The sequence below is a fragment of the Camelus dromedarius genome, chromosome 13 (assembly GCF_036321535.1).
Source record: "Camelus dromedarius isolate mCamDro1 chromosome 13, mCamDro1.pat, whole genome shotgun sequence".
In the NCBI taxonomy this organism is placed as follows: Eukaryota; Metazoa; Chordata; class Mammalia; order Artiodactyla; family Camelidae; genus Camelus; species Camelus dromedarius.
In genome coordinates this window covers 55800001-55821090 of record NC_087448.1, presented here as the reverse complement: position 1 = coordinate 55821090, position 21090 = coordinate 55800001, and the positions used below count along the sequence as shown (strand labels likewise).

At 35.7% G+C, this 21090-nt stretch overlaps 1 protein-coding gene across 4 annotated transcripts in view; it reads left to right on the top strand.

Moving 5' to 3' along the window:
• CAB39L (calcium binding protein 39 like) overlaps positions 1-21090 on the top strand; it is an 86680-nt gene that overhangs the window by 40386 nt on the left and 25204 nt on the right. For all 4 annotated transcript variants that reach the window (XM_031466422.2, XM_010995190.3, XM_031466423.2 and 1 more), the window contains 2 exons: positions 2369-2533; positions 15845-15963. In XM_031466422.2, coding sequence (XP_031322282.2) covers positions 2369-2533; positions 15845-15963 — 284 coding nt within the window. The remainder of the gene's footprint in view (positions 1-2368; positions 2534-15844; positions 15964-21090) is intronic.

Here is a 21090-nt window from a genome sequence, read left to right as displayed (position 1 = left end):
TGTTCACTAAACTTATTGTGATAATCATTTCATGATATATGTAAGTCAAATCATTATGCTGTACACCTTAAACTTTTATAGTGCTGTATGTCAATTATATTTCAATAAAACTGGAGGAAAATTCAGAATAAAAAAAATCTAAGGAGTTATCCTGGTATATAATGTTTTACTGACATGAAGGGTAAAAGAATGAATTTATGTTTAAAGACCAACTGATAGTTTCTACTACAGTGAGACCTCATTTTAACAATGTTTTAAGGTCCTACTAAGCAGGGCTTCCTCAGAGGAAGGGGTTTTTAGTACTTTAGCTATTCTTTCAAAGGGACATTGAATTCTTCATATTCCATTCGTCTCTAAAGTGACTAGTTTATGGCAAGATTCAAAACATCTATAAAATAAATACCCTTGATTCATAGTATTTTTCTGTCCCAGTGAATGATACAATATTGTATTCTTGTAAGGATGTAGAAAAAAAATTTTCATCTTACATCTTGTAAGGAATGTAGAAATATATTTTTAATTCTAGTGTATTTTGTAATATTGATCCAAGTATTGGCCCAATAGAATGAAGAAATGACCTTCATGGTAAGGGTAGATCTAAATGACAAAAGAGAGAAAAAAGATACTAATTTTCAATAGTAATCAAGCAAAGGCCAATTAGAACTACAGTAAATTCATGCCGTACACTTACTATCTTGTCAAAAATGAAAAATGCCTGATGATATTAAGTGTTGACAAGTGTGGAGAGCAATAAAAACTTTCACTCACTATGAGTGATGAAGTATACATTGATATTTGGAAATAAGCTCAGTATATTATCTGTTAAATATGAAAATTTACATGTTCTAAGACCTTGCAGTTCTCCTCCTAAAATAAACTCTAGTGATATTCTGGCACATGGGTACAAGAATGTCCATAGCACCGTTGTTCATAATAACCCCTCAGTGGAAACAACCCCGATGTCCATCAGCAATAAAGCTGGTAAAGAAGTTGTGGTTCAGCCACCAATGGAACACTGCTGAGCAATGAATGTTAAAAGAACTGCTGCTACATGCAGCGCCATGGATGAACCTCACAAATAGAGCACTGAGCGAAAGAAGCGAAGTACGAGCGGGTCCAGGTCCTATTCCAAATCAGCAGAACTAAACTATGTTGTTTTGGGATACAAACATAGGTAAGAAAACTGTCAAGAAAAGTAAATAAATAATTGTCATCAAAGACATAAAAGGATTTACTTCTCGGCTGAAAAGGGGGCATTCAAGTGACTTCTGGGACGCTAAAAATGTGCTATTCCTTGACCTGTGTTATGGTGATACGGGTGTTTGCTTTATAATTATTCTCAACTCTGTATATGTTTAAAGCACTCTTCTGTAGGTATATCTCACGATTTAAGAAACTTCCAACCTTTAATAAATTAAGGATTGCTTCAGTCATATTATAAAATGTATCTGGAAATTAATTTTTAAGTAGTATCATGCTACTGTGAGTTGTTTTATTTTGCTTTATTCTCCTTATTTCCTTCTCCAATTATAATGATTAGAGTATAATACTTGAAAGTAGTAAAACTGTATTTCTTTTAAAATATCCAGCAAATCGTTAAACTAATTGGCCTGTTCTCCTTTCCTCACCTGTCTTTTAAAAAATTTTCTATTGAGTATAATTAACACATCGTATAATCCATCATTTTAAAGTGTACAATTCAGTGATTACTAGTATATTCACAGAGTTGTGCAACCAACACCACTCTCTAGTTTCGGGACATTTTCCAGCACCTCATCCTCCCCTCCCCAGGCGCTAGTACTCACTAATTTACTTTCTACCTTTATGGATTTGCCTGTTATTCCTTAAAATGTAGTGAGAATTTTTTTTTTCAAGTTTCATAGATAGCAAAAAGGTAATGATTATGTGTAAGAGATAAGTGGATTGACAAAGTTTATGGATTTTTGACAACATATGATTTTATACCTACTTCATTGAAAAATCAGAAGAATAGGGATTTATTGAAAAACATTAACAAATGCTTTAAAGAAAGACTGCCAGCTACTGATAAGTCTTCAAAATGGACTCAATTTAATTTACAAGAGTTAAATTTGTAATTGTTAGCAAAGTTCACTATGTCTAAGTATGATTTAAAGATTGTTTCACTTATGTTGACTAAGCAGAAATATTAAAAGTCTTTCTTTTGTAAATAAATTTTAGTAATATTTTCAGAAACAAAAAGCAGTGCCTACCAAATGGTTTTTGTCTGTGTACAGAGTTCTTTGATCATAAATAAGCAGGGCTCAAGAGGTAGTTTTTATTTGCTTTTTTGTTTATAGCCTGAAAGTTGTTATTACTCTTAACTATTAGCATTCTTTTTGGTCCCTAGGCTTCAGAAGAAGTGTCGAAATCACTGCAAGCAATGAAAGAAATTCTGTGTGGTGCAAGTGACAAGGAACCCCCGACGGAAGCTGTGGCTCAGCTTGCACAAGAACTCTACAACGCTGGGCTGCTGGTGACGCTGATAGCTGACCTACAGCTCATAGACTTTGAGGTAAACCATCTGCAAAAGGATAAGTCTGCTCTCTAGTTTTTACATACATGACTACCAATATTTGACTGTAATTTTTTATTACTGTTTACATATTATTTAAAGTCCCATTTTTCCCTAAAACTTAAAATTTCTGATCTTTTTAAAAGCAAAAAGTATACTATACTTAAGTTTTATGCAGCTAAGTAGCAAGGTTGGTGCCAATAATAACAGTAAAAAGAGGTAACATTTGCCGAGTGCTTACTACCTGGTATACAGTTTCCAAGCACTCATCTCATTTAATCCTTAAAGCAACCAATGTGATCAGTACTATAGATGTATATCTACATCTGTATATACATTTTTGTTTTATAGATGAAAAATCTAAAGTTCAAAGATACTAAGTAATTTGCCCAGAGTCACTCAGTTACTAAGAGCCAAAGCTGAGATTCAGACTCACTGTCTCCCAAGCCTGTTCTTTAAATTAAAATATTTATACCAATGAGTTAAGAAGTTTGTTGAATGCTACTAATATTGGACATTTATCTCATTTTGAAAATAATTATACCTAATTATGTAAATAATAAAACAACAACTTAAAAGCAGGAGTGGTGAACATGTGTAAGCATTTTATTATCTATGGTATATCTAACTTAGAACAGTCATTTTTCAATGAAGTATGTGTATATAGGGCACACTTTAATGAAAGAAGTCTTGGTTTTTATTTGTTTGTTGTTTTTGTTAATGTTATCAGGGTTTTGATAACTATCAGGGAAGTGCTTGGGTCTCAATTAATTTTCAGAGATAAAAGAGAATGGAGATTTCTGATGTAAATTGCCTTTAGTTTGTCACTGAGGAAGTGAAAGGAAACTCATTACAGTGACTAGACCAAGATAAGGCCAGGCCTCTAGGGATCTGGGGAAATACTAGCCCACAGCTATCTGGACGGCTTAGATGGGGGATATTTTGGCCAACTGGAGCCAAGGAGGAGGAATGCAGAGCCAGACTGCTCTGGAGATGTGAAGCCAGGTGTGTAGACTGGAAGCAACCCTGCCTGAGGGAGGACCACACAGGACCCAGACTTCAACTTAGCCTTCCTTTCAGAAACACTGTTCTTTTTCTTTCCTTCCCTCTCTTATCTGTTTCTCTGTCTTTGACATTTTCTGCTCAATAATCTCTTTTCCTACTTATTTTTCTTGCCTGGCTTCTCACTCTCCCTCTCCATCTGACTCCCTCCCCATTTCCTTTTTAAACTGGGCATATGTGGAATTAAAGTGTAGTTTTATCATTGTGTTTGTATACTTTCATTTTTTAAAACTCAGTTTAAACTGAAGTATTATGATGTTGCATTGACTAAACACTTAACCTCCTCTCCCTCCTGAAACCCCACTGGAATGGCAATAAATGTATGAGTTTTGGGGGCCTAAGGGACAAAGAGAAATGGACCAGGGACATCAGGGAAAGAGAAGCTCATGGAAGTTTTGGGAGTACACACCTGGGTGAAGGGGTAGGAACCACCTTAAGAAGGCTTGCAGAGAGGGATGCTGACAATAAGGACCCCAGGGAGCATCCAACAGGCCTGGGAGCCCATTTCTCTGTCCCACCTGCTCTCAGGGCACAGCCAGCTGGTGGTTACAAGAATCTACACACGTGATAAAATGACGAAGAACCACATATACACTCTGTATCAATTTCCTGGTTTTGATAGTCTACTAAAATTATGTAAGATGTAACCGTCAGGGAACTAGGTGAAGGATACATGGGACATCTCTGTACCATCCTTGCAAATCCTATAACTCTATAATTATTTCAAAATAAAAAGTTAAAATAAAAAAAAAAAGAGGTATTATGGGCATTTGTAGGAGTCAAAGGTTTTTCCAAGGAAAAAAACCCTTGACTTGGATTTAGAATTGTTTATAGAATCCTTGCTCTGCCATTCAGGAGTCAGTAATGTGACCTCTTTGAAACTAAATTTTCTCATCTGTAAAATAGGAATAATACGAACTTACAGCATTGCTTTTAAATATTAAACTAAGTAAAATGTATACACATGTATATTTAATGGAAGAACACTAAATACATGTGCAAATATATACAAATGTCAGATAGTATATTCTCATCTATCCTTCTCAAACTTAATTCAAATGTAAGCTGGTTTATTTTTGCTATAGCCCTTGATGTTTGTTTCTTTGTTTATTATTTTAGTTTTAAATTTAGTTGGTGAGTGACCATAAATGAGAAACTCCCTGCTTTTGGATTACAGTATTATATTTCTATAAATCTCCTATTGTTTTGCACATATTCCTGGAAACAGCAATGTGTCAAGCTATTATCATCATTAATGAATATGTTAGCTTGAGTTAGTTTATGAGATTAGCCTAGTTTGTGATTGGATGCTGAAAGGAATATGACTAAAGATCGTTAATGTTTTGAAGAATAAGTCAGGGATGAGATGCTGTCAGGTCCAGTGACCTGGAGGAGCCTTGAGCAACCACAGAATAGCGTAGGTTCAAAGTGCCCTACAAGAACTGGGGAGGGACGAGTACACCAAAGAAAAACTTTGAGTGCCTCACAGCTTTGTTCTGCGTTGGCTTGGATAACAAAAGAGGAATAATCAGAAACACTTATGCAACTTTCCCTTATTTTACAAGGTATCCTGAAAATAAATACATTGAGGGAAGAAGTTTACTTAAAAATTATTCTGCGATTAAGGCATTTAATTACCTAAAAATTGACTTATACATTATCAAGTAGTAAACTTTTACTCTCTGGAATCCTTGGGGAAAAAATATCTTTATGAATATTTGAATTTTCCATATAACTGAAGATTAACTCTTCATATACAGAGAGTTAAGTAGATTACTTTTGTGAATTACTTTACATTTTCTTTATAAACTGCATTATATACTTGCCTCTCCTCCAAAATAATATACTCCATGTAATAATTTTTTACTGATGACAACACTATTATTTATGAAGATCTGTTATTGTAATCATTGCAGACAGTTCTTTTTTTTCAGCTTTATTGACCAGACAGTTCTTGACTTTGTTCATTCAATTGATGTAACACAATGCCTAGAATATAGTTATAAATGAATGTGATATTCAGTAAATGAAGCTGTCCTCCTCAGTCAAGCTCATAGAAAATAAATACTTATAAATACTTCTTGGTTGAATGAGTGAATGAAAAAGTTAAAATTTAAAACAATTCAGTTTTAAGCATTCCAGCAACTACACACTCACCGTATTTTCAGGAAGGAGGCACCACCATTACTAGCACCATCAGCCTACTTGCAGAAATGTGCTAAGTATTTCTCTGGACTGGAAACGTGAACGATCAGCCCACAGGCAGCAGCTTTCCTTTTCAAGCGTAAAGTATCCATATAAATGAGTGACCAATTTATAAAACTCCTCCTAACTTCAAAACTCAGTCTAATCACACAGAACCCTGCCTTCCTCATCTGTTGCTTCATAGGTAGCACTGGAACAGCCCCTTCTGGACTGAGAGCATCTTGAGTTCTAGGACTGCGTCTCTCACCCCTAGTGTCACATCCATTGGTTGGGTGAATGAGTGAATGCAGGAGTGCGTGAGAAATAGAAGCAGAGGTAAGGGAATTGGACCAAAGGAAGATGTCCTGAGGCACATCTGTAAGCCGCTTTTCTTAAGGAATTAGTACATGTGTAGAAGATAATTCAAGAGAAATTATATTTCAGTAAGTGAATAGCCTCTCCTGGGGTTTCTTCGAAGAGTACAACAGTCATCTGACTGTAAAATCTTTGGTATGTTTTCGTAACAGGAAGGAAAAGTTATTACTTTAGGGATGGGCTGCAGCTTTTGCCAGATAACCCAAAAGGATGGAGCATTCCTTAGAGAGAAAAAAAGAACTTTTGTTCAGAGGACATCTAGATGGGCTTTTTTGTTAGTTGTGAAAGGCGAGGTCTCTAGGCAGTGTTTGGAAGGAAAAGACTGAAAGAAAAGAGCTTAGGTTCCCTTTGCAGAGTAAAGTAACAGAAATTTGAGAAATGCCTTCTCTGGCTAAATTCGATAGGAGTAGGAAATAGAAGAGTGATCGGAGAAGGGTTTGGAGTAAGGGAGAGAGAAGGCTCCAGAACCATGACAGAGGAAGGGGCTTAAGGAAAAAGATGATCAGGAATGCCGAGGAACCTTTAATAATAGTGATATGTAGGATTCAACTTGAAGCTGTTTCTGCACAGTGCTATAATTACCCTTTGTTACCCTTAAACCCTTGATAAAAGAACTATGTACTAATAGTATATGTGGAGTGAAGAAGAAGTGGCGGTTCTCTACACTTGGGATAAACAGTTTAGAAAATAACTAGTTGAGAAAATAACAAGTTGTGGGAGGCAAGACAATGAACAAGGGTTGAGAGGAGTGAGGAGCAGGGATTTGAAGTGCAGAACTGATAGCAGTGATGGTGGTCCAGGGTGTTGCCTTAGACTGGGTAGTGGGGACTGACTCAGGAATCTGTGTGGCAAACCCATTTTCTCCTTCAGGAATCGAGAGGAAAGTATTGGAAGATCTTGCTGTTATGTGAATAAGGGCTAGTTAGAAGGCAGAGCTTTGAGTTAAAATTGTTTAAAAAGAAAATCTATTACTTGATGGCCATAAATTTTTATCTAATCTTTTAAGCCTTAAAATTGCTGACAGGAAAAAAAAAAAAACTACTTCAGCATATTTTTATGAGGTTTTAAAATAGAGTTAGGCCTGAGATTGCAAGGTTTCTGATTCATGGGCTCAGGATCAAACTCAGAGCTGTGTTTTTGAGGTTTGGCCACTATTCAAGACACAGCTTTGGGTTCTTTTGATGTTTTGAAACACAATGTGATAACAGATCAAAGGATGAAAATGTATTGCATGTAAGAGTTGATGCATTCATTTTAAAGGCAGATGTGCCTTGCAAAACTAGGGAGGATACACAGTTCAGGTTGAATTAGAAAGCAGCTCAAAGAAGCAGAAAACTTTCTACTGTGATAATTTAATCTCTAATGATTATTTATTGCTACTTCTAAAAAATAAGCAGAATAAGCACTCCAGGTTCAACTAGGTAAGCCGTTTTATGGTCCTAAGTTTTTTAAAATTTCCACCCCCTGAAAATCCTTTCCTGTTCTCTAGCCCTGATTAAAGCGGTCCTTAACCTTTGGTTTTATTAGTGTGAAAATGAGAAATCATGAAGTCTTAAGACACAAGTTTTGACTGTATTTCAAGCATTTAACAATTTGAAATGCTTACTCTGTATAGGGCATTGATTTTATCTGGTCTTGATTCTGTTTGGTCGATTATGCATTTTGCACCTAACATTAGACAAACTAAGTCAAAGAATTTCCAGTCTTCGGTTGGAAAGTACTGTATCATGTTAAATGGAATTTTATGTTATTTTTTACCCTATTGTCCTCTTAAAACTAAGGAATATGAACTTCAGAAGCATTTATACTTGTAAAGGTACATTTATGGGTGATTAAAATCCTTAATTAGGTCCTTAATCAGAAGCATAATTAATTGTTTGTATTCCCCCTATAAAATGTAAGACAGTGACCATTTTAGTTTGACCTTACAATACTTTTAAAGGATTGTAACATGCTGTAAGGACTGCTTGTGCCATGTGTACTACACAAAATGTTTTGTCTGCCCAGCCCCTCCACTTCCTGAGGCATGCTCCTTCCTTCCCCACCCACATGGATACAGTGGGAACAACCATTCTGTCCCAACATGACACCCTGGCCAGCACACAGCTGACTGGCCTAGCAGTGGACATACGACTGAAGCAGGGCCAGGATATTTCTGTAGGATTCTGGAACCGGTTCTGAGATAGAACCCTATGAGTTAAAGATATTAAATACAGTTTCTCCATTGGTGGCCAGGTTTCCTACCAGGTAGACTAAAGAAGTAGAGGAAGCCAGCCTGTAGAGAGGACAGAGAGGAGAATGAAGAAGGTAGGTGGAGAGATACAGGAACAGGGGTCGGGGGGAGTTCCCGATGGAATTCATGTAATAGGTAAATTTAATTACACTTAAAATGTTTTGAGAGCAAAGATTCTAAGCTAGCCTGCAGTTGGATTGTCTGTTTACTAACTTCCCTAGTAAACTAGTTTAGTTTGAATTCTAGCCCCCTGCAAAAGAGCCCTTGCTAATCCGTGCAGTGAATGCCGCTCATTTTGCAGACTGCTCTGCCTGTCTAGTTCTGCGCTGAAATTGGGTACAAACATTTGCTCTCTCCACCTCAGCTCTCCCTGCCCCTTTCCACCAAGCCAGCACACCTAGGGGTAGAATAGAGAAGTCCATGACTTCAATGACTACGATTGTTTCATTTCTTTAAATTTAGGTATAATTTACAAACAGTAACATTCTCCTTTTTTAGTGCACAGTTCTGAGTTACAGAGAAATTCTATCCCCCCACCCCAAGTTCTCCAATGCCCTTTTGTAATTAACTCCTTTTCCTACCCCTCAGCCTCAGGTAACCACTGATCTATCTTCTGTCCTTGTATTTTTGCCTTTGCAAATGTGTAAATGGAATTGTACAGAAGGTAGCCTTTTGAGACTGGCTTCTTTCACTTAGTATGATGCATTTGCAATTCATCCATGTTGTTGCTCTGTATCAAGAGTTTTTCCTTTTTATTGCTGAGTAGTATTTCATTGCATGGATGTACCACAGATCATTTATCTGTCCCTTAATTGAGGGATAAATGGGGAATTTCCAACTTTTAACAATTACAGATAAAACCTTTGTAACCATTTATGTACAACTTTGTTGTGTGTGTGAATGTAGATTTTCACTTCACTTGGATAAATACAAAGGAGTAGGATTGTTGGATAATGTCAGGGTTTTTCTGTTTGTTTGCTTTGGCTTTTTAATTTTATCCATTATAGTGTTAGTGATATCTCTTTGAGATTTTAATTTGTATTCCCTTAATGACTAATGGTGTTGAACATCTTTTTATTTGTTTGTTTGCCACCATATCTCTTTTTTTTGTGAAGTGTTCCTTCAGATCTTTTGCTCTCTTTTTGCTTGGCTGTTGAATTTTGAGAACTGTATATGTATTCTGTATTCATGTGAGCTGCTGCAGTTTAAAGTGAATGTTTCCTTTTCTAGTCCCTGCCCTCTTTCACACTCTCATTTGTCTTTTGTCATTTATGTTATCAGTGAAGGATGCTCTTTATCAGCAGTTATTTCTAATTTCTGTGACTGCTGTTCATCACTTCTTTGTCTTCTTTTTCTCTTTTCTTATCTGATTCCAGTTGATACTTCCATATATATCATTCATTCAGCAGTCCATCATGGAACATCTCGTATCAGGGCTGACCTTTGTTGCATCTGCCAGCTAACACAAGTGCTTGTTCAGGTTTGAAATCTGATCAGTTACGTTATGTATAATCTTAGAATTACTGGCTAATCACAGGCATTTGGGGGCATTTCTAGATGTTGCCTCATTATCATCAAAGATGCTATTAGGGTTTTTTTTTTTTTTTTCTTTTTCCTTTCTTCTGGCCTCTTCCAGGTCCAGAGCTTGAGATCTGGTAGCCTGAGGGTCACAGAACACAGTTTTGAAATAGTTAAGGCATTACTCCAGTTAGATATAGTGTAATGAATGGGTATCTACAAAGTTTGCATGCAGTGAAGAGACCATCCTTTATCATCTTGTTTCTGTTTAAATTTTCTCTAATCCTTTCCATGCTGATCCTTTCCTCTGTTTGGAAAGCTGCCCCTGGTGGCAGAGTTTGTTATCCACGGGGGGCTTCCCTAGCCTTTGCACACATTTGCTCATGAACTAGAAGAATGTTTTCCTCTGTGTGAAATTTGGATAGAGTTCTGTGGAGCTTCATTTCTACTGTTCACCGGAATGCCGTATGGAAATGTTCTGTGGCATTTCACTGGGAAGTATGAAAAACATGTTCTTATGACATTTCAAAGAGGACTGATATTTATTCTGCAGTACTACACTGTAGAGTCTAGAAAGGTTTGAACAAAACAAATGACTTCTTTCATTTCAAAATTCATTTATATTCACAGCCATACCTCTTTTATACAACAAACATATTCTTTAACATCTGTTTAAATGAAATTTCATGTTGTACGAACATTTTTTTTAGTATTTTTAAAATATGAGAGCAACTGATTCTAAAGTATCCTTTTAAATTGAAGGTTCCCAATTTTCTATTAAGATTTGGATTTTATATTATGTTTTTTTTTAAAGGAATATGTAATTTGCTTTTCCATGTACCTGTTCTTTATCTCTCTGTCTATCCTTCCCTTAGTCTTTCTTTCTCCCTGGCTCTGTTTCCTTCTTTTCTTCTTTACTCTCTCCTATATTTCTTCCTCCCTTATTTCCACCTCTTCCTTTATTTCTTTCCATGAAATAAACTAAAAACAATGATTAGCTATAGATATTCCTTACATTTAATCATTGCCAACATTTTAATGTTTTGATTCTTTATTTCTGTCAGTTAGACATGCCACAGTTTATTTAACCATACCTAATTCTGATATATTGATTGTTTCTAACTTTATTATCACAACTACTATAAATATCTCTGTGCCTGAAACTTTTTTTCCCTATATTTAGGATTGTTATTTAGGATTCTTTTCTCAGGCTAGATTTCCCAATGTGAATTCTAGGACATCAGTCAAATTAGATTGCTTTATATCCTCACCAACAATGAATTGAATTTTATCATTTAAAAATTTACTGGGACTCTGGACCAAGATGGCAACATAGGAGACTCCTGAGTTTCTCCCCTTTGATGCACCGAATGTATAGTTACACATAGAGGAATTCCCTCTGAGAAGGAATTCAGAAACTAGCTGAGTGACTCATTGGTTGTCTGAGAAAATATCCACATCAAAATGGGTAGGAAAGGCTGAGACACATTCTCACCATAAACCCTAGTCCAGCACAGCACCATATTTTTGGGAGGGAACCCCCAACTCCCAGTTTATCCCTGGGGTTTGGACCACACATCAAGTGCCCCTACTAAGGCTGGCAACTGAGGGATGGGCCTCCAAATCACCTATCTGTGAAAGCTACAGGGCTTGCATTCATGAGTCCCACAGGACTGTAGCAAACAAAGAAGCAGGTTTTACTGGGCACATGAGCACATTGCTACCATCCCTCAACCTGCAGGACCAGCACAGAGGGAACAGGCAAATATGTCTATCTCCTAGTCTTTCCCTGGAAGGGGTTAGACTACATGCTTCACAAGCTGCTGCCTAAGGGTCTGGTTTCTAATTAACATGTATCTAGTTGCTCTAGCTGTGATCCTCCCAGAGCCCAAAAAAACTAATGGGCACTTCCCTTGCCTTCTTCCTCCTCCAGCTTGCTCCAACAAGACAACCAAGTTGCCAGTATCTCCCTGGAAGGAGCTTCTCCACACATCTAGTGCCCTAACTTTTATGGCTGTCACCCAAGGGACAGGCCCCCTAATCAGCTGACTCTGATAGCTAATGGTATTTGCATTCATGAGTCTTGTAAACAAGAGACTCACTTCAGCTTTAAGGACACACACAGACTGAATATGAAGGGGTAGAAAAAGATACTCCATGCAAATGGAAATTAAAAGAAAACAGAGGTAACTATACTTATATCAGACAAAATAGACTTTAAGCCAAAAACTGTAAGAGACAAAGAAGGTCATTATATAATAATAAAGGAGTCAGTTCATCAAGATGTTAAAATATTTATGTACCCAATATTGGAGCACCTAAATATATAAAGTAAATATTAACACATCTGAGGGGAGAAATGCACACAACACAATAATACTTGAGGACTTTAATACCCCACTTTCAACAGTGGAGCGATCATCCAGACAGAAAATCAATACAGAAAAATTATACTTAAACTACATGTTAGACCAGATGAACCTAACAGACATAAACAAAACATTCCATCCAACAAGAGCAGAATACACATTCTCAAGCGAACATGGAACATTGTCTTGAATAGATCATATGTTAGGACATAAAACAAGTCTTAGTAAATTTAAGATGATTGAAAGAATATCAGGCATCTTTTATGACTAGAAAATTCACATATGTGGAAATTAAACAACATGCCCCTAAACAACCAATAGGTCAAGGAGAAATCAAAAGAGAAAATTTTTAAATATTGTGAGACAAATGAAAATGGAAACACATACTAAAACTTATGGGATGCATCAAAAGCAGTTCTAAGAGGAAAGTTTATAGCAACAAATGTCTACATTAAGAAAAAAGAAAGATCTCAAATAACCTAACTTTACATCTCAAGGAACTAGAAAAAGAAGAATAAGCTAACCCCACATTACTAGAAGGAAAGAAATAACAAAGATCAGAGCAGAAATAAATGAGAGACTAGGAAAATAATAGAAAAGGTCAATAAAACTAAGAGCTTGGTTTTTTAAAGTATAAAATTGACACATCTTTAGCTAGACCAAGAAGAAAACAAAGAAGACTCAAATAAGTAAAATTAAAAATGAAAGAGGAGACATGGCAACTGGTAACACAGAAATACTAAGGATCATAAGAAATTACTACAAATATACCAACAAATCGGACAACTAATAATAACTGGATAAATTCTTAGAAACACACAACCTACTGAGATGAAATCATGAAGAAACAGAAAATCTGAACAGAGCAATAGCAAGTAAGGATACTGAATCAGTAATCAAAAGCCTCCCACCAAAACTGACCCGGACCAGATAGTTTCATCAGTGAACTTAATAAATATTTAAAGAAGAATTATGTCAATCCTTCCCAAACTCTTCCAAAAATAGAAAAGGGAACACTTCGAAACTAATGTTGTGAAGCCAGCATTACCCTGGTACTAAAGCCAGAAAAAAAACACTGTAAGACCAGAAAATTACAGGCCAGTATCCCTGATGAACATGGATGCAAAAATCCTCAACAAAATAGCAAACCAAATTTAACAGTACATTAAAAGGATTATACATCATAATCAAGTGGGATTTATTCCAGGCATGCAAGAATGGTTTAACATCCACAAATCAATCAATGTAATATACCACATTAACAAAATGAAGGATAAATATCTATGATTATCTCAATAACACAGGAAAAGCATTTGACAAAATTCAACATCTTTTCATAATAAAAACTCTGAACAGATTGGGTAGAGTTGGAACATACTTCAACATAATAAATTCTGTGTATGAAAAGCCCGTAGCTAACATCATACTCACAGGCGGAAAACTGAAAGCTTTTCCTCTAAGATCAAGAACATCTTTTACGTGCTTATAACCATCCGTATATCCTCTTTGATGAAAAGGCTCTACATGTCTTTTACCCGTTTTCTAATTGAATTGTTTGTTTTCCGTACTATTAAGTTTTAAAGGATGCTTTACATATCTTAGATACTAGATTTTGTCATATATGTGAAGTAGTTTCTCCCAGTCTATAATTTTCTTTTCATCCTATTAACAGGATCTTTACAGAACAAAAGTTCTTAATTTTAATGAAGTCCAAATTTATTGATTTTTGTTTTATAGATTGTGCCTTCACTGTCAAGTTTAAGAAGTCTTTGCCTAACTCTATATCCTGGAGATTTTCCTTTAATTTTTCCTTAAAGTTTTATAGTTTTATGTCTTATATTTAAGTCTGTGATCCATTTTGAGCCAGTTTTTAATAAGGTGAATAATACCCTTTAAGAATGTTTTTATATTACTATTCTTCAGTACTTGGTCCATATGGTTAGTAGCTTTCAAATTGAGTAATTAATTGAATAATCTTATTGTCTTCTCTTCATTTGGGGTCTTAGTTCTTTTGGTATTAAAAAAAAAAGTGCCACATTAATAGATAAGAGAGATTCAGTGGCCCATGTTTGTGATAAAGAGTTTTTGGATGGCTATGTCTCTAAACTAATAAATCAGTCCAGTAAATATTTAATGCTTACTATATACTGAGCCTTAATGTAACCTTGATAGTCCTTAATTTCCTTACTTATAATATGTACACTATACAGTTGTTAGCAAAAGTCCCTGGCACAGATAAGCACTAAATAACGTTAGTTGCTGTGACAGTGGTCATATAGGTGGAGGGGGAAGTAGGGAAAGAGGAGGTACTAGTTGATACAGGCAGAGATGGTGTTGTATATAGAGGGCCACTTCCTAGAGGTGAATACTCCTGAACTGAATCTTAAAGGATGACTAAAAACTAGCTAGAAAAAGAAAGGAAGGAAAAGCACTCAGGACAAACAGAAGAGGAAGAGTATGAACAAAGATGCTGAAGCATGAAATAACATGTATAAGCGTGTGTAAGTGTAGGTCCTACAGCAGTTTGGTATTAATAGAACTTGAGGTCGGAATTGGAAAGTGAGAAGTGGCTGGAGAGGTAAGCAAGACCAGGTCATGGAAAGCACTGGGCTTTTTTTCTAAGCAAAGGGAGTTGTTGAAGAGCTTAAGAGAAGAGAATCATCTGGTTGGATTTACATTTCTGGGTAGCTCACTCTGCAGAGTGAAGGATGCTTTGAGGTGGAGGGCATAACTGGAAGGCACCCTTCAATAGTTCAGTTGTGAGATGAAGGCCAGGATCAGGGCCACAGTAAATGAGAATGGAAAGTCTGGAGCTTCAACTGGAGAAACAGGCTAGTCTCAGGTTGTAGGGTGTGTGAGAGTGGCAGGTCTTGTATGTGAGGACACTAAGAAGCCCTGCCCACGATGGGCTACAGTTCCTCTGGCTCAGGCTACTGGGACTGAGTGGTGTCTTCAATTCATCTAAGTTAGGTATGATTTCTTATCATCACTTAAAGTCAAATATATTTACTAATAGAAAACTCATGTTCTTTTTTTTTAATGCATCAAAGTGGAAGGGGAATGGATAAAGTGGAAGGGGAAAATAACCATGAAGTGTATCTAAGAAAAAGGAATTCAATTCAAACCTGCATTTGCTAAAGTCTTTATTTTCTTCATATATTTTCCCTCCTTACTTATGAAGGTTTTAAAAATGTTAATGATTTTCTTCTTGTCTAAGCTAAGAGGTAAAAAGCCAAAGAATTTAGCTGTGTCATATTTCTTACTATTTTATATTCTTCTGTGCCATTTCATTTACTACTGTGAGAAATAGACTTCTATTTGTTCTAACTTCTTATAGTGCAAATGCTGTGGAAGGGAGCTGCATCAATTTTGTACACTCTGTGTTTGAATGTTTGAAAGTACAGCTGATTAAAGACATATGAAAAAATAAATTAATGTTTTTGCATATTATAAAGGATAGTGCTGTTTCTGAATGTGTGTGTATGTATATAAACAGCTTTTGAGATAATAATTTGCATGCCATACAATTCACCCATTTAAAGCATACAACAAAGTTTATTTCTTTTACAGGGAAAAAAAGATGTAACCCATATCTTTAACAACATCCTGAGAAGACAGATAGGCACTCGGAGTCCTACTGTGGAGTACATCAGTGCTCATCCTCATGTCCTGTTTATGCTCCTCAAAGGGTAGGTGCACGGTTTCCTTTAAAGTGGGTTTGAGTTTTAAAACGTTGTTAAAAGTACATAGCATTAGATTCACTTGAGATACAATCACTTCCCTTTTGGAATCACAATAAATGTATTTGCCATATTTGAAGTCAGCCCTCCAGGTTTATGTCTCCGTGATTACTTAGGCTGCAGCAAAATCTTTTAAATAAAGTTCCTTCTTCACTGCCTCTCTTTCCTCCACTTTCCTGTTATCTATACCTATTACATTATTGCCTGTGTTTCCCAATCTGCCCTTTTCCTGGCTGCCCATTTATCCTTTTTGCGTAAGACTGAATCCCCTCATTACACACAAACACACACACACACACACACACACTATTCTTCCCACGGCTAGCATCTACTAAGATGACATGCTTCCACGTGTATGTATATGGGACCATAGGGCAGCCAAAAAACTAAAGCCTAGTCAGATAACAGATAATAGAATCCCCGATTATTACTTTTTATGTATACTCATTTATGAATATTTCATGAGCATTTTGAGGCTACCCTAACTCCTAAGACCAGAAATCTGGGTGTAGCAAGGCTTGGGGATAGCAGACTATCTTTTGCTTCCCCTTCCGTACCTTTCTGCTTTACCATCTTGAACCTAGCATGCTGTTGCATACCTAGTCCATCTCATCTGTGTTCAATTCCCAAATCTTTTCTTGTACATTTTAAACATTTAACTATATCAGAATAATACATACCAATAGTTTAAAAATCAGATATATCAACAAACAGCAGCTCTTTGCCCCTTCTTTTCCAGTCCTCAGTCCCACTGCCCAAAGTGAACGACTTGCATCTTTTTTACTTCTTCATCTGATATTTACCTCTATATTACAAATAATGGGCTTTTACTAATCTTTTGATTTACCAATTAAAAAAAAATCTTTTAACTTTCTCATAGACTAGTTGACAATTTAGTTTCTCCACCATCACTGTTACTCCGTTTTTCCCCCTCACCCTCCCAATGTACTTTATTACAATTTTTTATTTTATTAAAATCTCATTCATATTATATAGCTATGAAATATTTATTCATTGTTGAACAAAGTACTATTCTATGATTACTTTGTTTTTTGTGCAAAGTATTGTTTTTACTGGAGAATTAAAGTCTTTTGATTCTGGAAAGGGAAATATACATGTGTCATGTATTAGTTAGGGTTTCTAACAAAACTTAAGCTTTATAACAAATAGACCCCAAAATAGAGTGATCCAACTACAGGACAAGTTTATTTGTCACGTAATAGAGCAGGTCAGCAGGGGTTCCTTCAACATGTGGTTCCTAAGATCACTTTGTTGATTGCCATTTCAGCCCACAGGAAGGCAAAAATACATGGGAGAATTTATGAGCCAGGCCTGGAAATGGCTCACATTACTCCTACTCACATTCCGTTTGAGAGCACTTAGTCACTTGGCCCCTTAATTCTTAAGGGAACCTGAGAAATGTAGTCTAGTGCCCAAGAATTGAAGAATGGATTTCAGTGGACAGCTAACATTCTCTGTCACATTTTATTTCTTTGAAGATTTATTCCCTTTTGTTTTCTCTGTTCTCACTTTCTAGATCTCCTGTTAATCAAAGATAAATCTCTGGGATTGATTTCTTATCTCTTCTATTTTCCATTTCTGGGTCTTTTTGTTTTACTTGTCAGAGATGTTCTTAATTTTATCTTCTATTGAAGATAAACTCTACAAATTTTCCTTTCAGTAATGCTATTTTTAATTTATAATAACTTTTGTTTTGTTCTCTGATTATTGCTTTTTCTGGTCTCTTGCACTTCTTGGCTGTGACCTTGGGCAAGTCACTGTATCTTTCTAAGCTTCAGTTTCCTTATTGTTAAATAAGAGTAAAATTTGTGATATTACCTTTGCACTAAAATAATGTTGTGTTAAATGCCATTGACTATGCATTGTCAGACTGACCTGTGTTTTTAGAGTTCTGCTGTTTACTTGCTAAGACCTTGGGCAAGTTACCTAACTTCCTTAAGTCTTGGTTTCCTCACTGCAATATGAAGACGATAACAATACCTACTTCATTTAAGTAGGTCGTTATGAGTCTTCAGTGAGATAGTTCTTGCAGAGCATAGCACCAAGCACATGGTGCTCATAGATGCATAAGTGTCAGAATAATATTATAAAGGAAAGTGCTCTTTTCCAGCTCAGATAGATCTACAAGATTTAATAGGATGTGATCTGCATAGCTGGTCATTTGTAGATAAGGCTGAAATGACCAATTTGTACCTGCTTCTGGAGATTCTGATATGTTAAGCTAAAGCATTTGGCATTTTCCTGTAGGAAATGGGGAGCCATTGGAGAGTTTTGGGAAAAGAAGAATATCAGATTTGTGTTTCAGGAAGTGAAGATAAATTAATAGTCATTTGAAGTTAGTTTGTAAATAAATGATCCCTTGAGAATGCTGAAATGTCTTGTCCTAAAAATATAGTGGGGATCATGTCAGCTGATGCAGAAGAGTGGTGGTGTGGACAGTCTGAAACAGTATCTTTCACTGTGGGGTCACTGTGTGAAGGGGTGCAAGCAACTCCACACGCTTCATTCCTGGAGTGGCAATGATTGGTCTGGAGGATCTCCTTCCTGGAGCTGCTGTCACTGAATAACAGTCAGGTGATGGCAACTGTCTTGTATTTATTTTGTGCAAAGAACTGCATCAGATACGAGTGGCTCTGCTAAAGACATGGATTTAGTGTCTTCTTCCCAAGGAACTTATTGCTGTTAAGCTTTAAGAATTCAGATTAATGAAGCAGAAAAGCCATCCAATAAGTTACAAAGTATGGTTGTAGGGTAATTTTAAAGTAATTTCATTCCTTTTATGTATGGTATAATATACATATATACGTTTATACCTTCTATATGCTTTGTGGAAGATGTGAAAATTTAGCATAATGGGATATTTATTTTTTAAATTAACTTAGTGAAGAATTACAACTTATACTGAGGAAAACAACTTTATCTTCCCTTTCTAGAAATAATGAGATAGAACATAAGCAACTAATTCTAATTATTATTCATTAATAATTTAACTGCTGGAACATATTACAGATCTATAGTGAGCCTTTATTATTTGTGATGTGCACAGGATTCATTAGTGTGTAGTTGTCCCCTCTGTTTCTCTCACCGCCTCCCCCTCTTTCAGTGGAGAGAGTTGAGAAAAAAACCTGGTGATGGGAAGCCAGGCAAGGAAACTAGACTAAGCTAGGAGATTATGTCCACTAGCACAAACAGGACTCAGAGGTGAGGAGAAAGGGATCAGAGGGAGAAAACCCACCAATACCAGGAGAGGGTTTGGGAGGTTTCATAGTGGAGACTTTAAAGTAGCTGCAGAGCGAATTAGAAGAGGAAACAGAGTTTGAGAAGTGGTGTAAGTTACAAAATGATAACTTTGAGAGACACATGATAAAGATTGGAATCTCTTTTAATAACTTTTTACTGCTGGATTATGTTTCTGATTCTGTAAAACATGTGAGGCCATGTTTTTTTTTTTTAAATTATGATTACATGTAAAGTTTACTGAGTATGAATAATCAGTATATCTTTATATATCTTTATTATATCTTTAATTATTTGAAAATGTGTCTCTGTCCTTTTTGGTGGTGAATTTTATGATGAATTCAAGTGGCTACTATTCTTTGACAAATTATTTGATGCAACAGATTATTCAATTTCTGAACAAACTATTAAGCTGATGTAAGTAGAAATTTTCCTTATATTTGAAATATGAACTCTTCTGTTCATTCATCACCTATATTTACAAATAATCCTGTTTTAATGGATAATTTGTAATAATTATATATCCTTTTTTCTGTATTTAAGAAAAAACTTAGTTTTTATGTATTTTCTGATATGTGGAAAAATAATTTTGAATCATTTACTTAAAATGCTACTTTCTTAATGTATAGATTTCTAAGACTCCATTTCCATGTAATTATAGCACACAATGGAAAAATAGGAATTGTTTATTTTAAGCATAACTCCCTCAATTCTGATTCATCAGGAAAGTTTTATAAAATGTCTTTCCATTTTTTCTAAAAAGTTAATCATTAGTTTAGTTTGTAAGACTGAAACTGCTAATTACTTCATTTATTAGGGTCTTCAATAATAATAATAGTAATAACAGCACTAATAATAGTAAGTAATAGTAATAGTAGTAGGTAACATAGTACTTACTACATGTCAGGTCCTGCCATGTATTTATATAATAGTCCTGTGGGTAGTTATTGTTATTGTTGTTGTTCTTGTTATTATACCCATTTTATCAATGTGAATATTACAACCCAGAGAGGTTAAGTAACTTATCCAAAGTCACATAGCTAGTATGCTTTAAACTCTAGTAGTGTGGCTCCAGAATCTGCACTCTCAGAACAACTGAGTCTTCAAGCAGTCTTCAAACAGTGAGAAGAGATAACTCATTACAACTTGTTTTTTTACCAGTATATTCTATGGGAGCACAGATGAAGAAGCCATGATCTCTGCTTGGGATGTCAAAAATGAAGCAGGTCTTAAAGTAGAAAATTGCCAAATGGACACAGAGAGTAGAAAGATTAGGTACCTTCCATGCAAAGGCATAGAGGCATCAAAATGCACAATATGTTTGGAGGATGACAAGGATTCTGATGCAATTGGAGCCAAGTATGAATGGAAAGTAGGGATGGGGATAAAGCTGGAAAGGCTAATACCAGGTTATGAAGTCTTTCATGTCCTACTAAGGAGTCTGAAGGTTATTCTACAGGCAACATGGAACCACTCAATGACTAGATGTGATGAGTTCTGGTGGCAATATGGAAAATGGCTTGGAGAGTTGGGGGTCTGAGATTCCAGCTTGGAAGAGTCCAAGCAAGAGATAATTAGGGCCAGAACTTCAGTGGTGATATTGGAAATGAAGAGGAGCAGATATTTTTTAAACTTTATTTTCTGATTCAAAGAAATATATGTTTATTATTTAAAAATTCAAACATTTTAGTAATGTATAATATAGAAAAGGAGAGCATACCTTAATTTCTCCCAAAGAACCTGTTGTCAAAATTTGGTGATGACTCCTCTGGTTTTTACTCTCTATTATAATGATTCTTCTTGTATTTTTTAACCCAC